The sequence below is a fragment of the Zalophus californianus genome, chromosome 5, assembly GCF_009762305.2.
Source record: "Zalophus californianus isolate mZalCal1 chromosome 5, mZalCal1.pri.v2, whole genome shotgun sequence".
Taxonomy (NCBI): domain Eukaryota; kingdom Metazoa; phylum Chordata; class Mammalia; order Carnivora; family Otariidae; genus Zalophus; species Zalophus californianus.
This window is the reverse complement of record NC_045599.1, coordinates 45460738-45486042: the sequence shown is the minus strand read 5'-3', so window position 1 is coordinate 45486042 and position 25305 is coordinate 45460738. Positions and strand designations below refer to the sequence as shown.

General features: G+C 37.6%; 2 protein-coding genes and 1 pseudogene across 5 annotated transcripts in view; 2 read left to right on the top strand and 1 right to left on the bottom strand.

Moving 5' to 3' along the window:
• DEPDC1B (DEP domain containing 1B) overlaps nucleotides 1-22946 on the top strand; it is an 84635-nt gene extending 61689 nt beyond the window's left edge. The window contains exons 8-11 of the mRNA XM_027606958.2: nucleotides 10999-11165; nucleotides 12914-13090; nucleotides 20471-20656; nucleotides 21866-22946. Of these exons, the coding sequence (XP_027462759.1) occupies nucleotides 10999-11165; nucleotides 12914-13090; nucleotides 20471-20656; nucleotides 21866-22027 (692 nt within the window). The 3' untranslated portion in view covers nucleotides 22028-22946. The remainder of the gene's footprint in view (nucleotides 1-10998; nucleotides 11166-12913; nucleotides 13091-20470; nucleotides 20657-21865) is intronic.
• Nucleotides 686-7877, bottom strand: LOC113929192 (annotated as a pseudogene).
• A 1827-nt stretch (nucleotides 22947-24773) lies between the features above and the next one.
• Nucleotides 24774-25305, top strand: part of PDE4D (phosphodiesterase 4D) — a 1508086-nt gene continuing 1507554 nt past the window's right edge. The window contains exon 1 of one of the 4 annotated variants that reach the window (XM_027605114.2): nucleotides 24774-25048. The gene's annotated coding sequence lies outside the window, so the exon portion shown is untranslated. The remainder of the gene's footprint in view (nucleotides 25049-25305) is intronic. The other 3 variants (XM_027605115.1, XM_027605113.1, XM_027605099.2) reach the window with 3 other exon arrangements.

The following is a 25305-nucleotide window of genomic DNA, read 5'->3' as shown; positions in this document are numbered from 1 at the left end:
TCATGACCTGAGCTGAAGGCAGATGCTTAACGACTGAGCCACTCAAGGCACCCCTGGAAAACTATCTCTACAATAGCCTTGTGTCTTCGTAACTGGGATTAGGTTGATTTTTTTTTTTTTAAGATTATTTATTTTAGAGACTAAGAGAGAGAGTGTTAGTAGGAGGGGCAGAGGGAGAGGGAGAGAGAATCCCGAGCAGACTCTGTGCTGAGTGTGGAGCCAAACATGGGGTTCCATCCTACAACTCTAAGATCAGTACCTGAGCTGACACCAAGAGTCAGATCGCTTAACTGACTGCACCACTAGGTGCTCCTGACTGGGTTGTTTTTAAGAAAGATTATCAACTCTGTGGTTAGTTTCCCACAATTGATAAAAATCTATCAAAAACATCTTAATATAATTTGCAAGGAAATAACTTGTTTTTCAAAGGCTGCAGGAACAGGAAAGAAATAGCACTTCTTATTTGTATAAGCACAAACACCTAAAGCTAGTCATGCTGCAGGTAGATCCAACATAGTATTCAAAATTTCTATAAAAATAAACAAAAGATACATGTTTACTTCCATTGCTCTGATAGCCAAATGTTAGATCCTCGTGAGGGTTGCGCTGCAGTGGTTCGCTGGTCCAATTTAAGAGTTCAGAGCCCTTTTTGGACCAATGATGTTCACATGCTAGGTAGATTTAGTTAAAAAAAATGGAAATTAGGGCAAAGACTATATAACAAAGCATAAGGATATGCTACTAGAAGTTGCTGTCCTTTCCATCGCTGATGCAGAAATAAAAATTTTGGATGCAGAAAAACTATACCATCCAATAATTCCAGCAGTGAAAATGATTCCTACCATTCCTTACAAAGAAAATACCACTGCAAAGCTGGAAAGTAGGATCATGGAAGAAGACAGTATCCAAGGACACTTGCCACACAACCAAATGAAACACCTGTCAATACTCATTAAGTTTAGTAGACAAAACATTCCTAGACATCCACTTGCACTGATCCCACATACAAAGCCAAACTGGATTTTGCAGCCAGTAACAATGTGGCTCCAAAGGCAAGGCAAAAAACCACTGGTCCTGCCACATCAGTCTCATGCATGATGTTGCCACCTGGTCCTTTAATGGATATAACACTGTTTGTGGTTTTTGCCAGATATGGTCAAAATTGATACCTAATTCTTCTAATAAAGGTGGCTCATCCTTAAAGTTGTTTCCATAGAATGGCCAATGTGTCGGAGTGTATGCTTGAGTTGGCTGGAAAATCGATGCTTTGACATGTCTGGTAGAAATCCGTGTTTATGTTATCCACGTCTGACAAATGCAAATGATCAGACACGGTAGCAGCATCAGCAGCTCTAGCAACACCCCCAAAGTCCCCAAACACGGGGCTGAATTGGCTGTTGCTCCATGTCACAAGGTCAAAAACAATGCTGGGGCTTTTTAATTTTTGCAGTCTGATGTGTGTGAAAAGTAATCTTACTGCTGTTTATTTGTCATGTGGGTTTCTTCTTGGGTGAAATACTTTTTCTGTCCTTTATTCATTTTTTTTTTTGGTCATTCTAAAAATCTATTTTAGATACTAATTCTTTATACCTTGTGTCTTACAAATATAATTTCATAGTCTGTGGCTTCTCTTTTGGTTTTAATCAAAAGGTAAAAAACTTTTATGTTTTATTTTGGTCAAATTAATTTACTTGTGTGTCTTTAAGAAATCTTTCACAAAGAGATTCTGTAATTCTAAGATTTTTAAGTTTTGCTTTTTTCATGTTTAGGTCTCTACATTCTCTTGACATTTATTTTAAAATTGACAGTATTAAAATATAATTAACATACATGACAAAATTAACATGCACCCATTTTTTTTTTGGAGACAGAGCGTGAGCACACATGTACGCATGAGCCGGGGAGGGCAGGGGCTGGGGGGAGGGGCAAAGGGAGAGGGAGAGAGAGAGTCTCATGCAGGCTCTACACTCAGCATGGAGTCCGATATCCAGGCCCGATCTCATGACCCTGAGATCACGACCTGAGCCAAAACCCAGAGTCAGAAGCTTAACCTACTGAGCCACCCTGGTGAAAATATGCACCCATTTTAAGTATAGTTCAGTGAGTTTTGATGAATGTATATTAGTGTAATTAATGTTACAGTTAAGATAACAGACCATTTCCATTACTCCTGAAGCTTCTCTCTCTTTTTTTCCACTCCTGCAGTTTCTCTTGTGCTCTTTTAGTCAGTACCCAACCCCAGCACTGGCACCAGACAACCAGAAATAGAATCTTTCTATCCTATAGATTAGGTTTTCTTTTTTTTTTTAACATTTAAAAAAAAAGATTTTATTTATTTATTTGACAGAGAGAGTGAGAGAGCACAAGCAGGGGGAGCAGGAGAAGGAGAGGGAGAAGCAGGCTCCCCACTGAGCAGGGACCCCCCCATGCGGGACTCAGTCCCCAGACCCTGGGATCATGACCTGAGCCAAAGGCAGACGCTCAACCATCTGAGCCACCCAGAGGCCCCAGATTAGGTTTTCTTTTTAAGAGTTTCATACAAGTGGAATTATACAGTATGTACTTTCTATCTGGCTTCTTTTGCTCAACACAGTATTTTTGAGATTTCATTCATGTTGCAGGTACAGGTAGTTGTTACATTGTTTTGCTGAGTATTCTATTGCACAGATATAGTACAAACCAAAATTATCCACTTGTTGAGGAACATGTGGATTGTATCCAGTCTTGAGCTACTATGAATAAGGCTCTATGAACATACATCTTAACTTCTTTTGTGTAAATAGCTAGGAGTGGAATTGTTGAGTCACATGATAAGTGTATGTTGACTTTCATTATGAAACCGACAAGCTGTTTTTCACAATAGTTGTGTCATTTTACATTCCCATCAGTGATGCATGAGAGTTTCAGTAGTTCTACATCCTTGTTAACATTTGACACTGTCAGTCTTTTGTTTTAGCTCACCTAGTGGGTATGTGGGGTATATTTTGGTAGTTTTTAGCTGCATTTTTCTGATGGCTAGTAATGTTAAGCCTGTTTTTGTTTGCCCAATGGCTTCTGTATCTTCTTTTGTGAAGTGTCTGTTGAAATATTCTGGTTTTTATTGGCTTGTTTGTTCTCTTATTATTGAGTTGTAAGAGTTATTTGCATATTCAGCATGTAAGTTCTTTGTTAGATTATGTGTTATAAATATTTTCTCCCAGATTGTGTTTTTTTTTCCTTTTTTAACAATGTCTTTGAAAAAGCAGAAGCTTTTCATTTTAATGAAGTCATTTTATCATTTTCTTTTATGGTTTGCGCTTTTTTGTCTCAAGAAATCTTTGCCTACATTTAAATATTATATTGCTTCACATATAATGTTACCACCTTACCATAATATCTTTTTATATTCTCTCTCCTGCCCTTTGTGATATTGCTGTCATACATTTTTGTCTAACATGTATTTTATAGCATCTCTTATAAACCATACTGTATGTTATTTTTTCTTTAGACAGGTGATTTTGTTTTAAAGAAAATAAGGAATAAAAATAAGTTTTATTTATTCATATATAAGCTTTTCTGATAATCTTCATTCTTTTATGCAGATCCAGGTTTCCATCTGGTATCACTTTCTTTCTGCTTGAAAAATGTCCTTTGACATTTTTTGTGGTATAGGTCTCTTGGCAGCAGATTCTCTCAGGTTTTTTTGGTGGAGGAGGGGATTCTGAAAAGTCTTTGTTCAGACTTAGTTCTGAAAAGTATTTTCAATGGATATAGAATTCTAAGTTAACGATTTTCTTCTTTCAGCACTTTGAAGATGTCTTCTGGCTTGAATATTTGAAGATGTCTTCTGGCTCGAATTGTTTCTGATGAAAAGTCTGTGATCATTACTTATTTTTGTTCCTCTGTTTATAATGTATCTTTTTTCCTCAGACTGCTTTTGAGAATTTCCTTATCACTGATTTTTAGGAATTTAATTATAATACGCATCTAAGAGGTTTCTGTGTTTATTGCCCTTTGATTCAGTGAATTTCTTTCCTTTCTTTACACCAAATTTGGGAAGTTTTTAGCCATTATTTCTTCAATTATCTTTTCTGTGACTCCTTCCACTTTTCTAATGACACACATTTTAGATCATGATACTTTCCCTCAGGTTGTTGCAGCTATTTTCATTTCTTTCTCCTACTTTTTGTCTTCTTTGCTTCTGTTTTGGCTAGTTCATTCTACTGTTTCTTTAAGTCTTCTTTGTTCTCTTTTGAAGTGTTAGTGTGCTGTGGTTCCATCCTAGTGAGTGTTTCTTTTGAGGATTAATATTTTTCATCTCTAGAAGTTCCATTTGGTTCTCTCTTATATCTTCCATTTCTCTCCTTCCTGTATTCATATATTTTTTAAAATAGGAGAACATAGAATACCGTTTGGAACATACTTTTCTCTAAATCCTTCCTCTCTCTCATTTCTGGGGCTCTTTTTATGATTTTCTACTGATTGTTTTTCTCCTGATGGGTCACATTTTTCTGCTTCTTGGCTTGTCTAGTAATTTTGATTGAACAAAATTTTTTTCATTGTTGAGTGTCTGAATTTTGTTGTCTTCCTTTGAAGATGGTGAGCTTTGTTCTGTTAGGCAGTTAATGTAACTGAATTTGATTCATTTGCGTCTTATTTTTTAAAGCTATTTTTAGGGCCTGACTAGGCTAACCTTTCCTGAAGGGGAGTTTGGTCCTGCTGTTGAAGCCTAACCCTGCTGGGCTTTCTATGGAATGCCTTCTGTCATCAGCAGGATTGTCTGTTTTGTGAGCCCTGGGAACCGTTGAGCTCAAAGCTCACAGGTTGTTTGTTGTATGACCTCATAGAGCTTCGTCTTAATCGTGTGTGCATTTCGGTATTCATCAGAGTCTCAGGGAATTTCTCTGCAGCTTTATGGAACCCTTTTCCTGTTTAGCTCCCTGCAGATGGAACTCTGCTTTACAAGGTCCAGCCAACCAGGCCTCCAGGAACTCCAGTCTGTCTCTTCCCTCTACTTGAGATCTTGTCCCTGATCCATGTTTGGAATGTGACGCTAGGCAGAATGTGGGGGAAATTGTAACAGCTTGTTAGTTTTGTTCCCTTTTCTCAGGGACTGTGATACTGCTTTATTGCCTCATGTATAGAAACAGTTATTGCATAAAATTTGTCCAGTTTTCTAGTTGTTTGTGGGGCAGGGTTAGTCTGGTCCTTGCTCTTCCATCTTGGTTAGAGTCAGAATTTCCTGTATTTTTAATAAGGCAAGACACTGTCATTTCATTTTTTTCTTGCCATACAGCTATCAGATTATTCCAAACACCTCTTTGGAACAGACCATTCTTTCCTCACTGATTTGTGATGACATTTCTGTGATACATTGGGTTCCCATGCATACTTAGGCCTCTTTCTAGACTTTCAGCTTTGTCCTGTTGGTCTTTTGTGTGTTCTTAAGGTAGCATTGAACTATAGCTTTGCAACAAATCTTGCTTTCATGTCAGGTGAGTCCCTACTCCTAATTCTTGCATTTTATGGACATTGGATAACTCCTTTTATCTTTTTATCTATTTGAATTATTTGATTGGAGTACAAACTTTTAACCTATTTAAATGAACTTTTTATTTACTTGAATTATTTGATTGGAGTAAGAAATGAAAGCAGGTCAGTTGTTGTAGTTCATCCTTGAAATCCTGTGTTCAGCCACACAGTTGCTATGTCAGTTATAGCTATATCAGATGAAATGCTATTAAAATGTAGGCCTTTTGCCTAAAGAACAACTTTCACCTAGGCTTTAAGACAGTAGCATTGTACATTATACATTAATAGGCAGTTCTAGCAAAGACTTCTATAATCTTTAGTTAAACAAGGGGCCAACTATCAAATGGCTGTCAAATGTTGTGATAGATTATTCTCTCATTAATGGCAACAAAGGCATTCACATTCTTTCTGCTAAAAAGTCAAGAAAAATTTAATAAAAGTTGTTACGGGACCTTCTAACATTACTAGACATTATTCTTTGTGCCTAATAATAATGTGGACATGAGATTTTTTTCCCAGTGACCCAAAGAGTCATCATGAGGGTCTTTCTGAATTATGCATCATGAACTTGTAGATGTGGATGAGTTTACATATGTTTATATATTTTTTCCAGCCTATGTAATATGGTTATGCAACGTTTGAGGCAGTTAGGCTTGAGGAGGGCATTCTTAGATGATTTGTTACTCAGTCATACAGCTATGTTGGGACATTATGGAATTTTACTTATTCTCTCATTATAGAGGCCCAGAGCCAAATTCACATCTGTGTACTACTGTTCAATACATTTCTTTTTTTTTTTTTTTAAGATTTTATTTATTCATTTGAGAGAGAGAGAGAGACAGAGAGAACACAAGCAGGAGTAGAGACAGAGGGAGAACGGACACTAGGGGGAGAGGGAGAAGCAGGCTCCCTGTGGAGCAGGGAGCCCGATGCGGGGCTCGATCCCAGGACCCCGGGACCATGACCGGAGCCGAAGGCAGGTGCTTAACGACTGAGCCACCCAGGCGCCCCTGTACAATACATTTCTTAACTGGCTTTTAAAGAAAATCTAGGCAGAGTTGCATCTGATTTGCGTCACATTTTCTACCCTGGTATTTTAATGCTTTGGCCCAGTAGTAGTAATGGTAGTAGCAGCAGAAGCCAACGTCAATGCTCTGAAAACTTTCAGTTCACCTAGGCTTCCCTTTATAGTCCATGGGCCCCCATCACGGTACAATGATTAGGTTTTACAACTGTCCACAACAATTTACTGGGGGATGAATGGGGATTCATGAAGGTTAAGTGACTTATCCAAGCAGTGGGAACTGGGACCGAAGCTGGATATTCTGGCTCTGTTCCTAGCAAGGGATAGGTCTTTGTCGTTCCTTCATTCATTCATTCACTCATACATTCACAAAGAAAATATTTATAAAGCTCCTGTGCTCTACCAGGTGCTCTTTTAGCTGTTGGAGGTATATCAATAAACAAAACTGACAAGAATCTCTGCCCACGTGGAGCTTACATTTCAGGAGGTAGAGGGGAGACCATGGTAGATGACAAAAAAGTAAGTTCCATAGTATATTGGGAGGTGATAATGTATAATTAGAAAACATAGAGCAGGTGGGGGAATTGGGAGTACCAGTTTTTATATATTTTGAGAGGCAGAAACTAATTTTTCTACTTTCATCTGATACATCAAAATGACAGATTTTGTTCTAAACTTTTCAACGTATATTGCTTGGAACAATGTTTTGCTCCTTGCCTCCCTCCCCACTACCCCAAGAAGCACTGCTGTGAAGGATGGCTAAATCACAAGATCAGCTTACAGAATATATTCAATTCATTATGTATTTTAGTTGTAGTTAAAATCTAATGGTATTGTCAGCCTAACCAGTCCCCACAGTGGTTTTTTTTCTTGCTCTGGTAAAATGCATTCCAGGCTCCAGGGGTGGGGGTGTCAGGAGCCTCATCGTATCATGTGACTCTTCAAGCTTTGGACTAAGCAACTGTCCATCCTGCTACTTTGTCCAGTATTGTGCAGCAGGGGCTTCCCTCATTCAAGCTCTTGATGGTGCCTCCTCCACTGCCAGAGACTAGGCCATTGTTTTGGGAGGTGATGAATTTAAGGGAGGAGGGGATCAGTAGCCTAGCTTCTCTTCTTACAGGAGATGGGAAATTGACAATTGGAATGAATTGCAAGGGGGTGTCAGCTGGGATCAGTGGAGGAAAGGGGAGTCCCTGGTTTCACAGGGGGGCCAGTTAGTTACTGGGATGTTTGTGAGTCAGCAGTGGCCTTTCGTCTCCTAGGGTATAGGTTTGTGTTGATAAATTCTGGAGATGGATTTACCTATGCTTTCTCACCTGATTTTCATAAAACCTAAAATCATGGCCAACTCCTCAGTTTGGCTTTTTCCATATAAGCAACTGGAAGTTTTTTTTTTTTTTAAATATTTGATGGAAAAAAAATATTTGATGGATGTAACTTTTATGTGTTAGTTTAACAGTATCCCAACAAAGAATTGGAAAATTTAAAAACTTGATGATTATTTTATAACCCTGATGTTCCTTCTTACTACTTTATTTTTATACTGTTTATTATTGTGATTTTGTTCATGAATAATGTCCTGGAAATATTGTTGCATAACTTCAAAATTTACCACTTTTAATAGCCATGTAAGACTGTATTGATGAATAGGTATTTGAATGTTTACCTGTTCGCATGTACTTTACCAGAAAATAGGGCTTGCCGAAAGAAATACATTATGCTTTCAATTAGCTTGCTGCCTCTTTCATTAAACAATAGATATACATGAAACATAATAAGATAAGGTGAAATCTGACTGTCCAAAGGTGTTTATAATTTGGAAAAAGAAGGACTTTGTGGGCTAATGTGATAGGAAGCTTCATGGAAAATGTAGAAGGCTTTGTGGAGAAAGAGATCTAGAATTTAATTAGCTCTCGCCAGTTCCAGCGCTGCCTCTTCATCCAGACCATCGCCACGCCCCTCATCCTCCTCTTCTGTGTTACCCTGGCAATCTCTTCTCTAGAGAGCTGCCAGAGTAACAGTAATTCAGGTTAAATGACTCCTCTGCCCAGAACCCTCCCGTGGTTTCTCAGGTCACTCGTAATAAAACCTGAAGTCCTTAACAATAATCTACAAGGCTCTGCATGGTCTGGCTCTTGCCTTTCGCTATAATGGCATCTCCAGCTTGAATGCTCTTCAATACTCCTCTTGCTTCACGCCGGCCTCCCTGCTGTTCCTCACACACTCCAAACGGACTCCCTTGTCACAATCACCATAATCGCTCTTTCCTCCACCTTGAAAATATGTCTCAGCTATTTCCCTGGCTTACTCTCATTTCCTTCAGATCTCTGCTCAAATTTTGCCTCCTTACAGAGAGACCTTTCCTGAAGAACCAGAAGAGTTTTTCTGAGCTCCCCAGCTCCTTTCCTTTATTTCTCTCCATAGCATTTTTTCCACTGACATATTTATGTACCTCTTTGTTTATTAGCTAATGGAAAGTAAGCTCCATGAGGTCAAGCAAGGATTTTGTTTTATTCCTCACTGTATGTCTTCTTCTAAAATAGTTCCTGGAATATAGGCAAGGCCTACTAAATATTCGTTGGATAAATAAATGAATTAAAAAATATGATCATGAACATTTTTTCTCTCCATATTGTTTATGTAGAATTGAAAGAAGGTCTAGTGATGATAATCAGCAGCAATATTTTCAGCGAACATCTAGGATTGAACTAGGTGTTTGTTTTAGAGTGCATCTTTTTTTTTTTTTAGTTTCATGGGTAGAATTTAGTGATTTCATCTGTTGCATACAACACCCAGTGCTCATTCCATCAAGTGCCCTCCCTAATGCCCATCGCCCAGCTATCCCTTCCTCCCACAACCCCTCCCCTCCAGCAAGCCTCAGTTTGTTTCCTAGAGTTAAGAGTCTCTTATGGTTTGTCTCCCTCTCTGATTTCGTTTTGTTTTATTCCCCCCCCTTCCCCTATGCTCCTCTGTTTTGTTTCTTAAATTCCACATATGAGTGACATCATATGATACTTGTCTTTCTCTGACTGACTTATTTCACTTAGCATAATACCCTCTAGTTCTGTCCACATCGTTGGAAATGGCAAGATTCCATTTTTTTTTGATGGCTATATAATATTCCATTGTGTATATATACCACATCTTCTTTATCCATTCATCTGTCAATGGACATCTATGCTCTTTCCATTATTTGGCTATTGTGGACATTGCTGCTATAAACACTGGGGTGCATGTGCCCCTTCAAATCATTATGATTGTATCCTTTGGATAAACACCTAGTTGAACTAGGTGTATTAAAACTCCCCTCCTGCCTCCTTTTCCCTCCCATGCACACCCACTGCCTCCAGGATCAAACCCATGCTCCTTAGTCAGGCCTTCAAAACCTTCCGAGAAGGTCTCATCTGTGTTGACCTTTCCAGCTCCACTTCTCTGCTAAGCCCTCACCTTCACGGCTCATGCTGCAGTCCTAAGGAATGACTTGTAATTCCCCTTACGTGCCCCTTGCAGATGTCTCTTGCAGCATCTCTCACATTTTGCTGCTTGTTTTTAATGGGTGTCTCCTTACAGCATATAAGCTCTTCAAAGTAGGGGACCTGGCATATGTTCATATTTCCAGGACTTGGCACAGTTCCTGGCAGATCATAGATGGTCAGAAAATACTTATTGAATGCCAAAGATGGTTTTGCCTCCAAGACAGAGATTAGTGGGAACTTGAAGAGGTTGGATATGGAACAAATAAATTGATGAAAGCAGTTTCATCTCATTAGAGGGCTTGGATTGCGGGTGTGTCCCGGGACAAATGGGATTGAAGAGAGCACAATATTAGAAAACTGTAATTTTTAGCACAGTATTAGAATACTCTAATTCTGTTGGAATACTCTAGTTTGGGTGAAGAGAGATGGCATATAACTTGATTGAATCAGTACACTCAGCTAAGAAAAACAGCTTATATGAGAGGAAGGGTTATTTGACATGTGTTGTTTGGAAACAAGTGCAACCGTCTGGCAGGGGTCTGACTGTAGACCTATCAGCCCTATTATTCAGCCTGTGAGAATCATGCCACATAGTGACGCTGCTCATCCTGCAGACATAGTATGAGGGGGAGAATTCAGGGCAGTAGTGGTGCGTTCATGCCCTTGCTCATGACTGTGGAGGGTTAGGTTAGACTCGACCTGATCTCAGTTCGGTGGGAAAGAAGGCTGTGAAAATCAGGTTACATCTGGCAAGGGTGTGAGGGAGGGAAAAAGACTGTATTTGTTTTACATGTTTGTCATCCCTAGTTGATGGTTGGTATTATCTGTGCTGATTCCGTGGATCTATAATCAGTTGGCCTGGCATAGTTGAATATGTGGACATGTTTTATGTAATTTTAATAATATGTATTTTGAAAAATGTAAGCATCATAGAGTCAAGGAGGCTATTGGTTTTAAAAGATTAAAAACTGTTTTTTTTCTAAATAGGTTTGTTACAGAAAGAGAAAATGGCTATTGAAGCATTTCAGATTTGCTGCCTCCTCCTGCCCCCTGAAAATAGGAGAAAGTTACAGCTCTTGATGAGGATGATGGCAAGGATATGCCTAAATAAGGAGATGCCACCACTGTGTGATGGCTTTGGGACCCGAACACTGGTAGGTTGATCTCTAACATCTAACTTGACTTGAGTTTTTGGAATACAATTCACCTGAGTAAAGTTTACTAGCTTGGCGACCCAAGGAAGGCACCAAGTCAGGCTTGCTCAAAGAGCCACGGCTTGGAAATCGTGCAGGTGGGATTACACTTCCGGTATTGGTGTCTTAAAAGAACACAATGGAAAGTGAAGAGTGAGTAGGGATAGAGTCTGAGTGTAGAGGTATCTGCGGTCTTCTGCCTACTGTCAACTTAAAGAGAAGGGAGCCTGGACAGTACAGCTAAGGATTCTCTCAAGAAAAGGACATACTTTCCTCTAGGACAGAAAGGGATGCAAAGCATTTGTTACTCTAACAAGTAGGAGAGGGGAAGCACATATAATGGGGTAAAGAGGAAAGAAGTAAAGAGGAAAGAGTTGGACTAGACAGCCTGGTGGGAGACAGAGAATGTGTTCTCTTGGGATATGATCTAAGAGTCTGTGAGTGAGGTTATTTCTTAAGATATTTTCAATTTGGTTTAAAAACATACATGCTAGCTTTGAATTCTACTTGGTTGGTGTCAGCATGTCTTTATTTTAAAATAGCGTTTATGTTTAGAATTTCTTCTACATGATTTCTTAATTTTCCTCAAAATTGGGGGTCTTGGAGCAAAATTGTTGCTTCATTGGTGAACCTTTCCATATCCTGGTGAACCACAGTACACCCCTGGGGGGTCCTCTGGCCCTGGTTTAGAAGTGTGGAGTAAGAGTAGAGGATCACTCAGTGCCCAGTAGAGTGATTCTTGACCTTCCTTTTGGTTGAGTAGATGGGTAATGGGGCTAAGGGAACCTTCTGAAAAGCTGAAGAAAACTTTGCACCTATTCCCCAGAAGAATGCACATGTAAAATTTTGCATAGAATTTCAAGGCATTAAGTTTCCCCAGTGTCCATAGTCTCCAGGTAAAAAATGTCTGTGTCTCTGTACACATAATGTGAGCACAGGTAAGATATCATCTGCAGTATGTTGATGAGGACATGAGGTCTAATTAGACAGAATTACATGATTTCATGCTTACAGGTTTTGAAATAAGATTGTCAGCAATAAAATTAGTAGGAAAAGGAAAAAAAACTCCATCCAAATCATAGTTAATATGAATTCCATGGAAGCAGCTACATAAATATTTTTTATATTTCTGCTTATTGTAAAGTCTCATCACTTAATGCACTTGTTATAAAGTCTCATCGTTTTGTTCAAATGTGATTATCAAATATACACCCAAAATCCTAGAGAAAGTAACAGTTAACTAGGAAAAAGTGTAACAGCTGAGGCACATAGATTGTGCTAGCAGATTTCTAAAAAATCAAAATGAAATAAGGCTATTAGTAAACTGAATGGCTTTAAAATACTTTGAACTTAAAAGTGCTACATGATTCAAGTAATGGTGGTGATCATGATTTTCAGGATTTGCTTATATATATCTAAAACTGTCTGTAAAGGGGTGTGCTTTAAAAACTGCTCAGACAAGCGTCTCTGCTGAGTCTCTGTGAGATGAGATGCACCTTCAGTTCCTGCTGGTTGTTAAGAAGATCAGCCCATTGAGACGACCAGGTGTGGCCAGGCACCAAATAGGATGTGTCCCCTGGGCTGTGGGCCATTTCTCACTGACTGGTCACCTTTGGTTTTTGCAGATTTATTGAATGCAGTACAGCATAGGAAAAAAAAAAAAACCTCATCTGTGTTTATTTAAAAAACACCTCCCCCTCTTTTTTCAGATGGTTCAGACCTTTTCCCGTTGCATCTTGTGTTCCAAGGATGAAGTAGATTTGGATGAGTTATTAGCTGCTAGGTTGGTGACATTTCTGATGGACAATTACCAAGAGATTCTGAAAGTCCCTTTGGCCTTGCAGACCTCCATAGAGGAGCGTGTGGCTCATCTACGAAGAGTCCAGGTAAAGGAAGGGATATTAACAGTCCTTTAAAATTGCCAGCAGAAAGTTATGTAAACTTGCAAGTCTTCTTGGGATTTCTAGATGTGAAGGATTGAGTGAATAAATGTGTACAAAATGCTTCCAACAGGGTTTGGTACATGGTAAGCACTATGTGTGTTTGGTAATTTTGAAAATTTATGGAATGCTCACCTGGTTTGGTTATGTCAGTCAGTGCTGCATACTTCTGATTGCAAATTCCTTCAACGGTAACCTGCCTTTATTTTAGTTTCCAAAGGAGTTAAAATGGGCCTTCCCTGCCCTATAAAACTGTTGTGAAGAGTAGAATACTCTACTATAAAACCCCTAGCTTAAATGTCTGACATAGAGCAGGTACTCTTTGAAAGGTAGCTATTGTTATTGTTGTTATTGTTATATTAAAATGATGCAAAAGAAATGTAATACATGACTGTTATGTGGGCCCCAGAGCGGAATGTGTATGTCAGCCTGAGGGAGCAGGCACTTGGTAAAGGCAGACAGAGGTCTACTTGGCTCCTGAATGAGCGGCCCTCTTTCTGCTTAAGCACTCTTTGATGTTCCCCAATTAAGGCCCGGTGAACTGCTACCTCCTGAAGGATTATGAAAGTCAATAACTCTTCATGTTTTCAGTGTGCAATATAAAAATTAAAACAGGGGTGCCTGGGTAGCTCTGTCGGTTGAGTGTCTGACTCTTAATTTCAGCTCAGGTCATGATCTTCAGCTTGTGGGGGTGAGCCCCCCTCCACCTCGAGCTCCATGCTCAGGTGGGAGTCTGCTTCTCTCCTTCTCCCTCTCCTTCTCCCCCCACTGCCATGCTATGTGTGTGTGTGTGTGTGTGTGTGTGTGTGTGTGTCTAAAGTAAATAAATATTAAAAATATTATTAAAAATTAAAATAGTTTTGGTAATTATCAACCTTAAATATGTTGAAAGAATTGGAAAATATAGAAAATGCACACCAAAAACTATAGGGGCGCCTGGGTGGCTCAGTCGTTAAGCGTCTGCCTTTGGCTCAGGTCATGATCCCGGGGTCCTGGGAACCAGCCCCACATTGGGCTCCCTGCTCTGCGAGAAGCCTGCTTCTCCCTCTCCTTCTACTGCTTCCTCTGCTTGTGCTCTCTCGCTCTCTCTGTCAAATAAATAAATAAATAAAACAAAAAAAATCCTATAAGAGTAACACCCAATGTTCAGTTAGTATTACGGTCTTTTGGGTTTTTTTCTGTGCCTTGTCTTCTCTTTTCTCCTTTTCTTTTTCTTTTCTCTTCTCTTCTCTTTTCTCTTCCTCTCCTCTCCTCTCTTCGCTTTTCCTTCCTTCTTTTCCTTCCTTCCTTCCTTCATTCCTCCCTCCCTGCCACCCTCTCTCTGTTTTATACCTTATTTTCTCTTGACAATACACCAAGAAATATTTCCGACATCACTAAATATTCTTGACTGACCCCAGGTGGTTGAGGGCACAGACCCTGGAGCTAAGTGGTGCTTGTATTCCTCATGTGCCCTTTATTGGGGCACATTTTATTTTATTTTATTTTATTCTATTTTATTTTTTTCCCGTTGTGGGTATGTTTTTATTTTTTTTCTTTTCCAGTTTTTAAAAAATTTTTTATTGTTATGTTAATCACCATACATTACATCATTAGTTTTTGATGTAGTGTTCCATGATTCATTGTGCATAAAACCCAGTGCTCCACACCCGGGCACATTTTATAATGTGTCTCTGTTTTAGCCTGTACCCGACATCTCTCTTTTCTCATCTGTAAAGCGGGATAATAACAGTTAATACCTACCTCCTTGGGTTGTTTGAGGGATTGAATGGCTTAAGATGTATAAAGTGCTTAGAATGATATTTATCACATAGTGGTCCCTCAGTTGGTAGCTGCTGTGGTTAATATTATTATCATCATTAGTGTTATATTATTCCACAATATTGTTATTATTGGTAGTGTAGTATTCCATAATATGGATATATACCATAATTTATTTAAATGGTTTTCTTTGGTTAATATTTAGATGGTTTCCCTTTTCCCCTCTATTTTGCAAATAATACAATGGTAAATATTTTTGTAGCTAGATTTTTTGGGGGGGGGATGATCCATGATTATTTTCTAAGAAAAATTTTTAGGAGTGGCATTGTGTGGTCAAGGGCCAGGGATGTATTTAAGTATTGGTTGTATATTGCCAAATTTCCCTTCAGAATGATTGTTCTGACCCATATTCCCATGAGTGGTCTAAGAAACCTTGCCTACTTCTCATTAACATACATATCTTTGCAATTTTTATTGAATAAAAAATGTAACCTTAAGCGCTGCTTTAGTTAAATCCCTTCCCTCCAATATTTTTATGACCCATACTTAAAAAAAAAAGAGAAGAAAAGAAATACTGAAATTCTGCAAGGAGAAGTGATAGCAATAGCGATGTTGTCCTGTGTACTCACTCGGTTCGCGGTTCCCGTAGCACAGGCAGACACTGCAGCAGCTTGAGCCCTTCGCTCTCTGTTGAAGATCAGAAGGCTGAGCTCTGCTTATGCTTTAACGACAGATTAGCATGATCTCATGGAGAGGCACTGCCCAGGCGCTAAGTGAAACCAGTAACCACTCATTTGTCAATTACATTTTCTCTCTTGGAAGTACTCAGAATCGCCCAACAATTGTTTCAGTACCCAGAGATCTGCTCACTCATGTCGACTGCTCGGCCCTGACAGCATGTCAGATTCTGGGCAGGGCTTCTCTGAAAATGAACAGTTTTCCTTGGATTATTTCAGGGAAGTTTCAGGGCTGACCCTGTGATAGATAAATTGTGAGGTGGGCATTGTCTTTGACTGCAACCCTCTTCTTCCGTTTGTGCCCTTTAATCATAGGTATCTAGTAGTTTTCTTACTAGGCTTCTGGCTGCAGAAGAACAATAGGTGTTATATTTGTGGGAAGATGGAACTCTTATGGAGTCTGAAATTAAATACTTTTTAATTTCTTTGTTATTAAAGTAACATTGACATACAATGTTATGTTAGTTTCAGGTGTACAGCAGGGTGATTCAACAATTCTGTACATTAGTGGTCCCTGCAATGAGTGTAGTCACTATTCAACATTATTACATTATTGACTGTACTTTCCATCTCTGTGACTTATTTATTTTATAACTGGAAGTTTGTACCTTTGAACCCCCTTCATCGATTCGCCAACTTCCCCCCACCCCTGTACCCCCTCTTCCCTGGCAACCACCAGTTTGTTCTCTGTATTTGAGAGTCTGTTCAGTTTTTTAATTTGTTTGTTTTGTTTTTATATTCCAAATATAAGTGAAATCATATGGTATTTGTCTTTCTCTATCTGACTTATTTCATTTAGCATAATACCTTTTAGGTCCATCCATGTTGTCACAAATGGCAAGATAACATTCTTTTTATGGCTGAATAATATTCCATAGTATATATATTACATCTTTTTTTAATTTTAAATTCCAGTATAGTTAACATACAGTGTTATATTAGTTTCAGGTGTATGATATAGTGATTCATCACTCCCATACATCACCCAGTGCTCATCACGACAAGTACCCTCCTTAATCCCCATTTTACCCATCTCCTCCCACCTCCCCTCTGGTAACCATCAGTTTGTTCCCTGTAGCTGAGAGTCTGTTTCTTGGTTTGTTTCTCTCTCTCTTTTTTTTCCTTTGCTCATTTTCTTTTGTTTCTTAAATTCCACATATGAGTGAAATCATATGGTATTTGTCTTTTTCTGACTGACTTATTTTGCTTAGCATTATATTCTCTAGCTCCATCCATGTTATTGCAAATGGCAAGATTTCATTCTTTTTGATGGCTGAGTAATATTCCGGTGTGTGTGTGTGTGTGTGTGTGTGTGTGTGTGTGTGTGTGTGTGTGTGTACCACATCTCCTTTATCCATTCATCTGTGGATGGATGCTTAGGTAGCTTCCATATCTTGGCTATTATAAATAATGCTGCAATAAACATAGGGGTGCACATATATTTTCAAATTAGCGTTTTCATTTTCTTTGGGTAAATATCTAGAAGTGGAATTGCTGGATCATAGGGTAGTTCTATTTTTAATTTGTTGAGGAACTTCCATACTGTTTTCCACAGTGATTGTACCAATTTTTATTCCCACCAACAGTGCATGAGTGTTCCCTTTTCTCCACATCTTTGCCAAGATTTGTTATTTCTTGACTCTTTGGTTCTAGCTATTCTGACAGGTGTGAGGTGGTAATCTCATTGTAGTTTTGACTTGTGTTTCCTGGATGATTAGTGATGTTGAGCATCTTTCCATGTGTTTGTTGGCCATCTGTAGGTCTTTGGAAAAATGTCTATCCAGATCATCTGCCCATTTTTAAATCAGATTATTTGTTTTTTTGGTGTTGAGTTATGTAAGTTTTTTATATATTTTTAATGGTAAACCATTAAAAGTGGATATATCATGTGCAGATATTTTTTCCCATTCACTAGGATATATTATGTGCAGATATTTTCTCCCATTCACTACGTTGCCTTTTTGTTTTGTTGAGGGTTTCTTTTGCTGTACAAAGTTTTTTTAAATTTTAGTAGAGTCCCAGGAGTTTATTTTTGCTTTAGTTTCTCTTGCCTGAAGAGAAATATCCATAAATTTCTTGCTTAGGGTGATGTCCAAGAGATTATAGACTATGTTTTCTTCGAGTTTTAAGGTTTCAGGACTCACATTTAGGTCTTTAACCCATTTTGAGTTTATTTTTGTGTATGGTGTAAGAAAGTGGTCTGGTTTTATTCTTTTGCATGTGGTTGTCCCATTTTCCCAGTACAATTTATTGAAAAGATTGTCTTATCCCATTGTATATTTTTGCCTCCTTTGTCATAGATGAATTGACCATATATGCGTGGGTTTATTTCTAGGCTCTCTATTCTGATCTCTAGTTTGATTTGATCTGTGTGTCTATTTTTGTGATAGTACCATACTGTTTTGGTTACTATAACTTTGTAGTATAGTTTGAAACCTGGGATTGTGATATCTTCAGCTTTGTTCTTTTTCTTCAATATTTTTTTGGCTATTTGAGGTATTTTGTGGTTCCATACACATTTTAGAATTACTTGTTCTTGTTCTGTGAAAAAAATGCTATTGGTATTTTGATAGGGATTGCTTTGAATCTATAGATTACTTTGGGTAGTATGGGCATTTTAGTGATATTCTTCCAATCCATGAATGTGGTATATCTTCGCATTTGTGTTGTCTTCAGTTTCTTTCATTCAGAGTACAGTCTGTTACCTCCTTGGTTAAATTTATTCCTAGGTATTTTATTCTTTTTGGTGCAATTATAAATGGGATTATTTTCTCAATTTCTCTTTCTGCTATTTTATTATTAGCATACAGAATCACAATAGATTTCTGTATATTAGTTTTGTATCCAGCAAGTTTACTGAATTCATTTATTACTTCTAATAGTTGTTTGGTGGAGTCTACGGTTTTTTGTGTGTAGTATCATGTCATCTGCAAATATTGACCATTTTACTTCTCCCTTCCCAGTTTGGGTACTTTTTATTTCTTTTACTTCTCTGATTGCTGTGGCTAGGACTTCTATACTGTGTTAAATAAAAGTGGTGAGAATGGTCATCCTTATCTTGTTCCCAATCTTAGAGGAAACGCTTTCAGCTTTTTACCATTGAGTATAATCTTAGCTGTGGGTTTTTCAGTGTGCCCTTTGTTATGCTGAGGTAAGTTCTTTTACGTTTTTTTGAATAGTTGGAGAAGAATAGGTATTAACTCTTTTTTAAATGTTTGGTAGAGTTCACCTGTGAAGCTGTCTGATCCTGAATGGTTGTTTGTTGGGAGTGTTATGGTTACTATTTCACTTTCATTAATGGTAGATCTGTTCAAATTTTTAATTTCTTTCTGATTCAGCCTAGGAAGATTATGTTTCTAGGAATTTACCCCTTTTTTTCTAGGTTGTTCAATTTGTCAGAATAAAATTTTTCATAATTTTCTCTTATAAGCCTTTGTATTTCTGTGGTGTTAATTCTCCTCCTTTATTTTTGATTTTATTTATTTGAGTTCTCTTTTTGTCTTGTTAAGTCTGGCTAAAGGTTTATCAATTTTGTTTTTCTTTTCAAAGAAAGAGCTCTTGGTTTTTTTTTTTTTGCTCTCTATTTCATTTATTTCCACTCTAATCTTTATATCCTTCCTTCTCTTAGCTTTGGACTTTGTCCTTTTTTTCTAGTTCCTTTAGGTGTAAGGTTAGGGTGTTTATTAGTGGTTTTTCTAGTTTCTTGAGATAGGTCTGTATCACTATAAACTTCCCTCTTTGAACTGCTTTTACTGTGTCCTGAAGATGGGGACCATTGTGCTTTCATTTAATTTGCCTCCATGTATTTTTATTTCCTCTTTGATTTCTTCACTGACCCATTGGTTATTTAGTAGCATGTGTTTGTGTTTTTTCTAGGTTTGTTTGTTTGTAACTGATTTCTACTTTTACACTATTGTGGTTGGAAAAGATGCTTGATCTAATTTCAGTCTTCTTAAATTTATTGAGATTTAAATTTATTGTGGCCTAACATGTGATCTATCCTGGAGAATGTTCCATGTGCAATTGAAAAGAGTGTATATTATGCTGTATTTGAATGGAACGTTCTGTATGTATTTGTTAGGTTCACCTAATCTAATGTCTTGTTCAAAACCACTATTTCCTTGTTGATTTTCTGTCTGGATGACTTCTCCATTGATGTAAGTGGGGTGTTAAAAACTCCTATTATGATTGTATTACCATCAATTTCTCCCTTTATGTTTGTTAATATTTGCTTTGTGTATATAGGTGTGAAATTAAATATTTTTAATGGATGTTCATTTATTTATAAGTCTTTCCTCTTTTTTCTCCATTCTCCCTTTTGCCTTGTACAGTGTCTGCACATTTGTTTTCTTGCTTTTCACTGTTAACATATTTGGAGATGGTCGTAGTACTTCTCCATACATAACAGCCATGCTTATGTGTGCCTCTATCCATTCCCAAGGAGGGGGGGATCAGATTCTCCAGATGTGGGAAGGAACCCCCAGAAGGTACTCAGTATTGTAATTGTTTTGAATCATTTTTGTCAACATGTTTAGTTTATGTTTCAATTTAAGATTATATTTAAAAGAGCACACCAGGTGTTTTGTTTATTAAAATGGATCTTGGGTTTAAAATGGTAAGAATCTCTTATTTAAAACTGTGGTTTTAAGTGATTTTTTTTTTCAAGTTTATAGAAACACTTTTGCTTTTTAATAAAGAGTTTTTCCCAAACGAATTGAAGAATGACATGGCATTCCTAGTGGGAGATGTTCTGTATTTGATCTGAACCAATTTTGCAACTTATATGAAAATACACTTATTCCTTTCACTATTAATACTTTTGCCTCAGATAAAATACCCAGGAGCTGATATGGATATCACTTTATCTGCCCCATCATTTTGCCGTCAAATCAGTCCAGAGGAATTTGAATACCAGAGAGCATATGGCTCTCAGGAACCTCTGGCAGCTTTGCTGGAGGAAGTCATAACAGATGCCACACTTTCCAGCAAAGAGAAGAAGAAAAAACTGAAGCAGGTAAAAAGGATATTCTTTAGAAGCCATTTCTTCTGCCTGCTGTTCTTAATATTGTTTTTTCTTTTTATTCTCTATTTTAGTGGATTTCATATTAATCTCATCTTCTGAGATGTAGCAGTTTTGAAAGTATATTATTCAATTCATATATTCCAGAAGTCTCATGGATGTACACAGTTGTGGTCAGTTTCCCACATCTTTTTCTCCAATGTAGATATTTTACCATAATTGCGCTCTTCATTTAAGGAGCCGCTCTTCAGAGAAGCTATCAAATGAGAACAGATTCCTCTTGATTTTTTCTGAAAGGCAAATTACATTGAATTTGCTGATATAAGATGTGTAAAATTGAAGAGGCTTTGGTTTTAGATAGCCAGTATCAAATTGGTTTCTTGCCTCAGGCATCCCTGAAAGTGTTTAGTTCCTGCTAGGCAACACAGCTTTGGGTTTCACTGAAGAGTTTTCATTTTTAACTCAAAATAGATTTTACTTTGACCATTCTTAAAGTATTGACTCAAGATTAAGGGAATGGTTTTTATTTTTCAAGACTGATCCCTGCAAGCTTGATTCCTGATCATACCATACATATGGGATTATACACAGAGCATCAGAGTTCTAGACTCCTAATCATATTTTTCTCAGTAATTTTGGAGAAGAGTTCAGTGTTGAGGATCAAAGGAAAAGCATATTGCCTCTCTTTAAGCTTTTCATAAAGTAATATATACTGGAACGTTTTCCCTTCCATTTGAGCAGAAGCAGGTGGGGCTGAGTTGGAGAAGCAGGGAGATCGTGAAATGTAATTGGGCCAAAATTTTCTTGAACTGTACAGAACATAAGTTATTTTCAAGTCAGAATTACTTGTGAATATTTTTAAAGTCTATTTATAGTTAGCAAGTGGGGGGGGGAAATTTTAAGAAATATGACCGAAATGAGTTTGTTTGAAGATTGGATCAAATTAAAGTTGAATTAAATCTATAGCAAGTGGAATCAAATGATCTCACAAAAAGAAATGGGTTTGTGTTGGAGTGAATTTAATTATGATTTGTCGTCATCTTATTCTCTTTTCTGATGGAGAGCAATAAACATTAAAACAAAGTAAAGACAGGCTAGTATGGAATCAGATCAGAAACTCTTTAATTTTAAAATTAGATCACCTAATTTTATTGGTTCTTATCTGGTTTTTTGACTCATCTTGAATCTTTTTTTTTTTTTCAGTTTCAAAAATCCTATCCTGAAGTCTACCAAGAACGATTTCCTACACCAGAAAGTGAAGCACTTCTGTTTCCAGAGAAACCGAAACCCAAACCACAGCTGCTAATGTGGGCACTAAAAAACCCTTTCCAACCATTTCAAAGAACTAGAAGTTTTCGGATGTAGTACTCCCATAGCTGTTAGAGATCTCTGTTGTTGCCTTGAGCAAATGGGTGGTTAGAGGACTATGGCGGTCGAAAAGAAGAGCAGACAGTAGAGACTACTGAAATATAAAGTGAACGGACTCCTAAAAATGTTGAGCCATTGTCAGTATTTTTGTAAAGCTCAGTGCTATTTTTAAAAGTGTAAAAATCAGTGAAAATTTAGACAAATATATAGTGTTAATGTTAACGTGTTTATAATTGTTACAAAATTTAAGGGTATTTTTATTTTTTTATTTGTTGTTTTTCATGGTGTTAATAAAATAATTGTGTGTATGTTTTAGTTACTGATGTCTTTGTTATAACACGTCTTAAAAATAGTGTATATACTTGAATAAGACACTGGGTACTGTTACTGTGATGTTATTGATGTCATAGCTTAATAGTTATGATTTCTCTTGTGTAAAATCTGGTTTTCAATGTTGCACAAAAATTCTTAATGTCCTGTATTATGATGGCTGTGTCTTTTATTGTGGATTTGTTGGATGTTATGACAGATATAACTAAAGCTGGTTCTTTAATAACATGTATATTAGCTGGTGTTTACCTCTAAGTGGAGTAGATTTTCATTTTCCTGCAGTGGTGTAATTTCAGTCTTGGCTGAAAACGGAGAATTGAACTGAATAAGCTTTTTTGGTCCCCTTACACCTGTAATTGTAAGTCAGATCTTTGTTATTTCATGAAAAACACAAATGGGTTAAGTAAAATGAGACTACTTCCTTTATATTTCCCCCAGCTTCCTCATCCTTTTGAAAGTAAATGGAATGTAAATAAATACTGTTTTTTGTTTTTTTATATTTTATGTGGTTCTGCTTTGGCCTTTATTTAGGTTAGTTATGGAACATCCTCAAATGCTAAACATCATTATCTTTGCCAGTGTTCTCACATCAGTCACCTATTTCTATGATAAGTGACATTTAGGCTTTTGTACTAACCTTCAGGAGGTGCTTTGTCCATTTCTTTTGCTTTGCTTTGCCCTTTTGCAAATAATGGTACACTTAGATTATGGAGCATCTGGAAGCTTTCTTTATAAGCAATTACCCTAAATCTTAAGAGTAACAGTCACTAGTTGGCTTGTTCTGCCCTTTGGACTGAATTTTCCTTGCCTTTGTGATCTGACCCTGTTCTTTTGTAGCAGATGCTTCCTACATTTGATTCAGATTTTGTTTACTTAAAAATGGATAAAAGTATCCCTATTGATTTGGGTACCAGCTTTCCTTCCAAATATATAACGTAATGGGAGATTTTTAGTGTTTCAATATTTGTTTTCAGACCTTGGGATAATGTTTAGAGCAAAGAATAAGTCTACTGCTCTCTTTGCTCCCCAATGCAGAATGTACTTTCCAGAGTCTCCTCTCCTATTGAATATCTTTAGAAATATATGCAACTGTTTTTTTTTCCCCTTAAGATTACATTTTTTTAAAAGATTTATTTATTTAGAGAGAGAGCACGGGGTAGGAGGGGCAGAGGGCGAGGGAGAGAGAATCTCCAGCAGACTCCCGGCTGTGCGAGGAGCCTGATGTGGGGCCTGATCCCACGACCCTGAGATCATGACCTGAGCCAAAATCAAGAGTCAGATGCTTTACCAATTGAGCTACCCAGGTACCCCAAGATTACTTTGAAGAAAAAAATATAATTCACTAAAACATCACCACTACCTAAGTATGAAATTGCTGAGCGGATAATACCAGTCTTTCAAAGTGGTTGTACAGTGAACTCCCATTGGCAGTGTGAGTTCTTATTGCTTAATGTCCTCACCAAAAGTTGCTATTGTCAGTTTGAATTGTCATCAATGAGGTGGGTGTATAATCGTATCTCATTATGGTTTTACTTTGCTTTATTAATATGGCTAAAGATGAAGACTTTTTCCACATTTTTTTTTACTTTTTCCACTTCTAGTCAAATTTAAATATCAGCTTCTCAAGCTTCATGTGTGCACGCGCACATACACACACACAGTTGGGATTTTGATTTGGATTGTATTGAATTTATAAATCAATTTGGAAAGAATTGCTATCTTTACAATATTAAGTCTTCCAGTTGAAGAACATGGTTTATCTCTCCATTTATTTAGAATAAATGAGAAAAAAAATAAATTTATCTGTAAAGGCTTGTAAATCTTTTGTTAGATACGTTCCTAGATATTTGATACTTTTTAAAAAATGTTAGTATCAAAATTTTCAAATATTCACAAAAGTAAAGATAGTAGTACCCATCCCTAACTTCAGTAATTATTATTCAACTGATAAATACCTTGATGTTTGATCAAACTGTAAATGGGGTTATTTCAAAATTTCTACTTTCTGTTTCTTGCTCATCTATAGCATAAAACTGACTTTTGTGCACTGATTTTTATACCCAACCTCCTTGCTAGACTTTTCTATTAATTCTAAGTGTCCAGTGTGATTTTTTTTTTGGATTTGCTACATTCACTACATAATAAGCAAACAATGACAGTTTTTTGTTTTTCATTTCTGTGGTTGACAGCATTTAAAAATGTCCCCAGTGATCCCTGCCCCTTGGTATTTGTCCCAGTGTGTAATCTTTCCTTGAGTGTGAGTTGGATCTAGTGACATATTTCTAACAAACAATATGGCAAAAGCGATAGGATATCTCCTTTGAGATTAGATCACAAAAGGCTCTGGTTTCCATCTTGCTTGCTGTCTCCCTCTCTCTCTCCCAGGCCTGCTCTGAGGAAAGCCAGCTGCCCTGTGTGAGCTGCCCTACGGAGAGGCCCATCAGGCAAGAAACTCCTGTCTCTGCCTACTAGCCAGTGAGGACACGAGGCCTGCCAACAGCTGTATGATCTTGGAAGTGGATATTCTGAGGCTTGCCCTCAGCCACGTGAGTGATCTTGGAAGCACCTTCTCTCACTCAAACCTTGAGGTGAAGGCAGCCTTAGCTGACACCTTGACAGCAGCCTGGGACAGGCCCTGAGCCAAAGGACTCAGCTAAGCTGTGCCTGGATTCCAGACCCACAGAAACGGTGAGGTAGTAAATATTGGTTTTTTCTAGCCGCTTAATTTTGGGGCAATTTGTTATGACGCGGTAGATACAATACACCTAATTCTTATTCCCTCCCTTACTCCCTCCTTCCCTTCGTCCCTCCTTTCATCCTGCCGCCCGTCATTTTTTAAAATTATTATAAAATGTCGCTATCTCTGGTAATGCATTTATTTGCAGTCTTCTCGTTTTGTTATATTTTAGTTGTGTCCCTTATAAACAGCATATGGTTGGATTAAT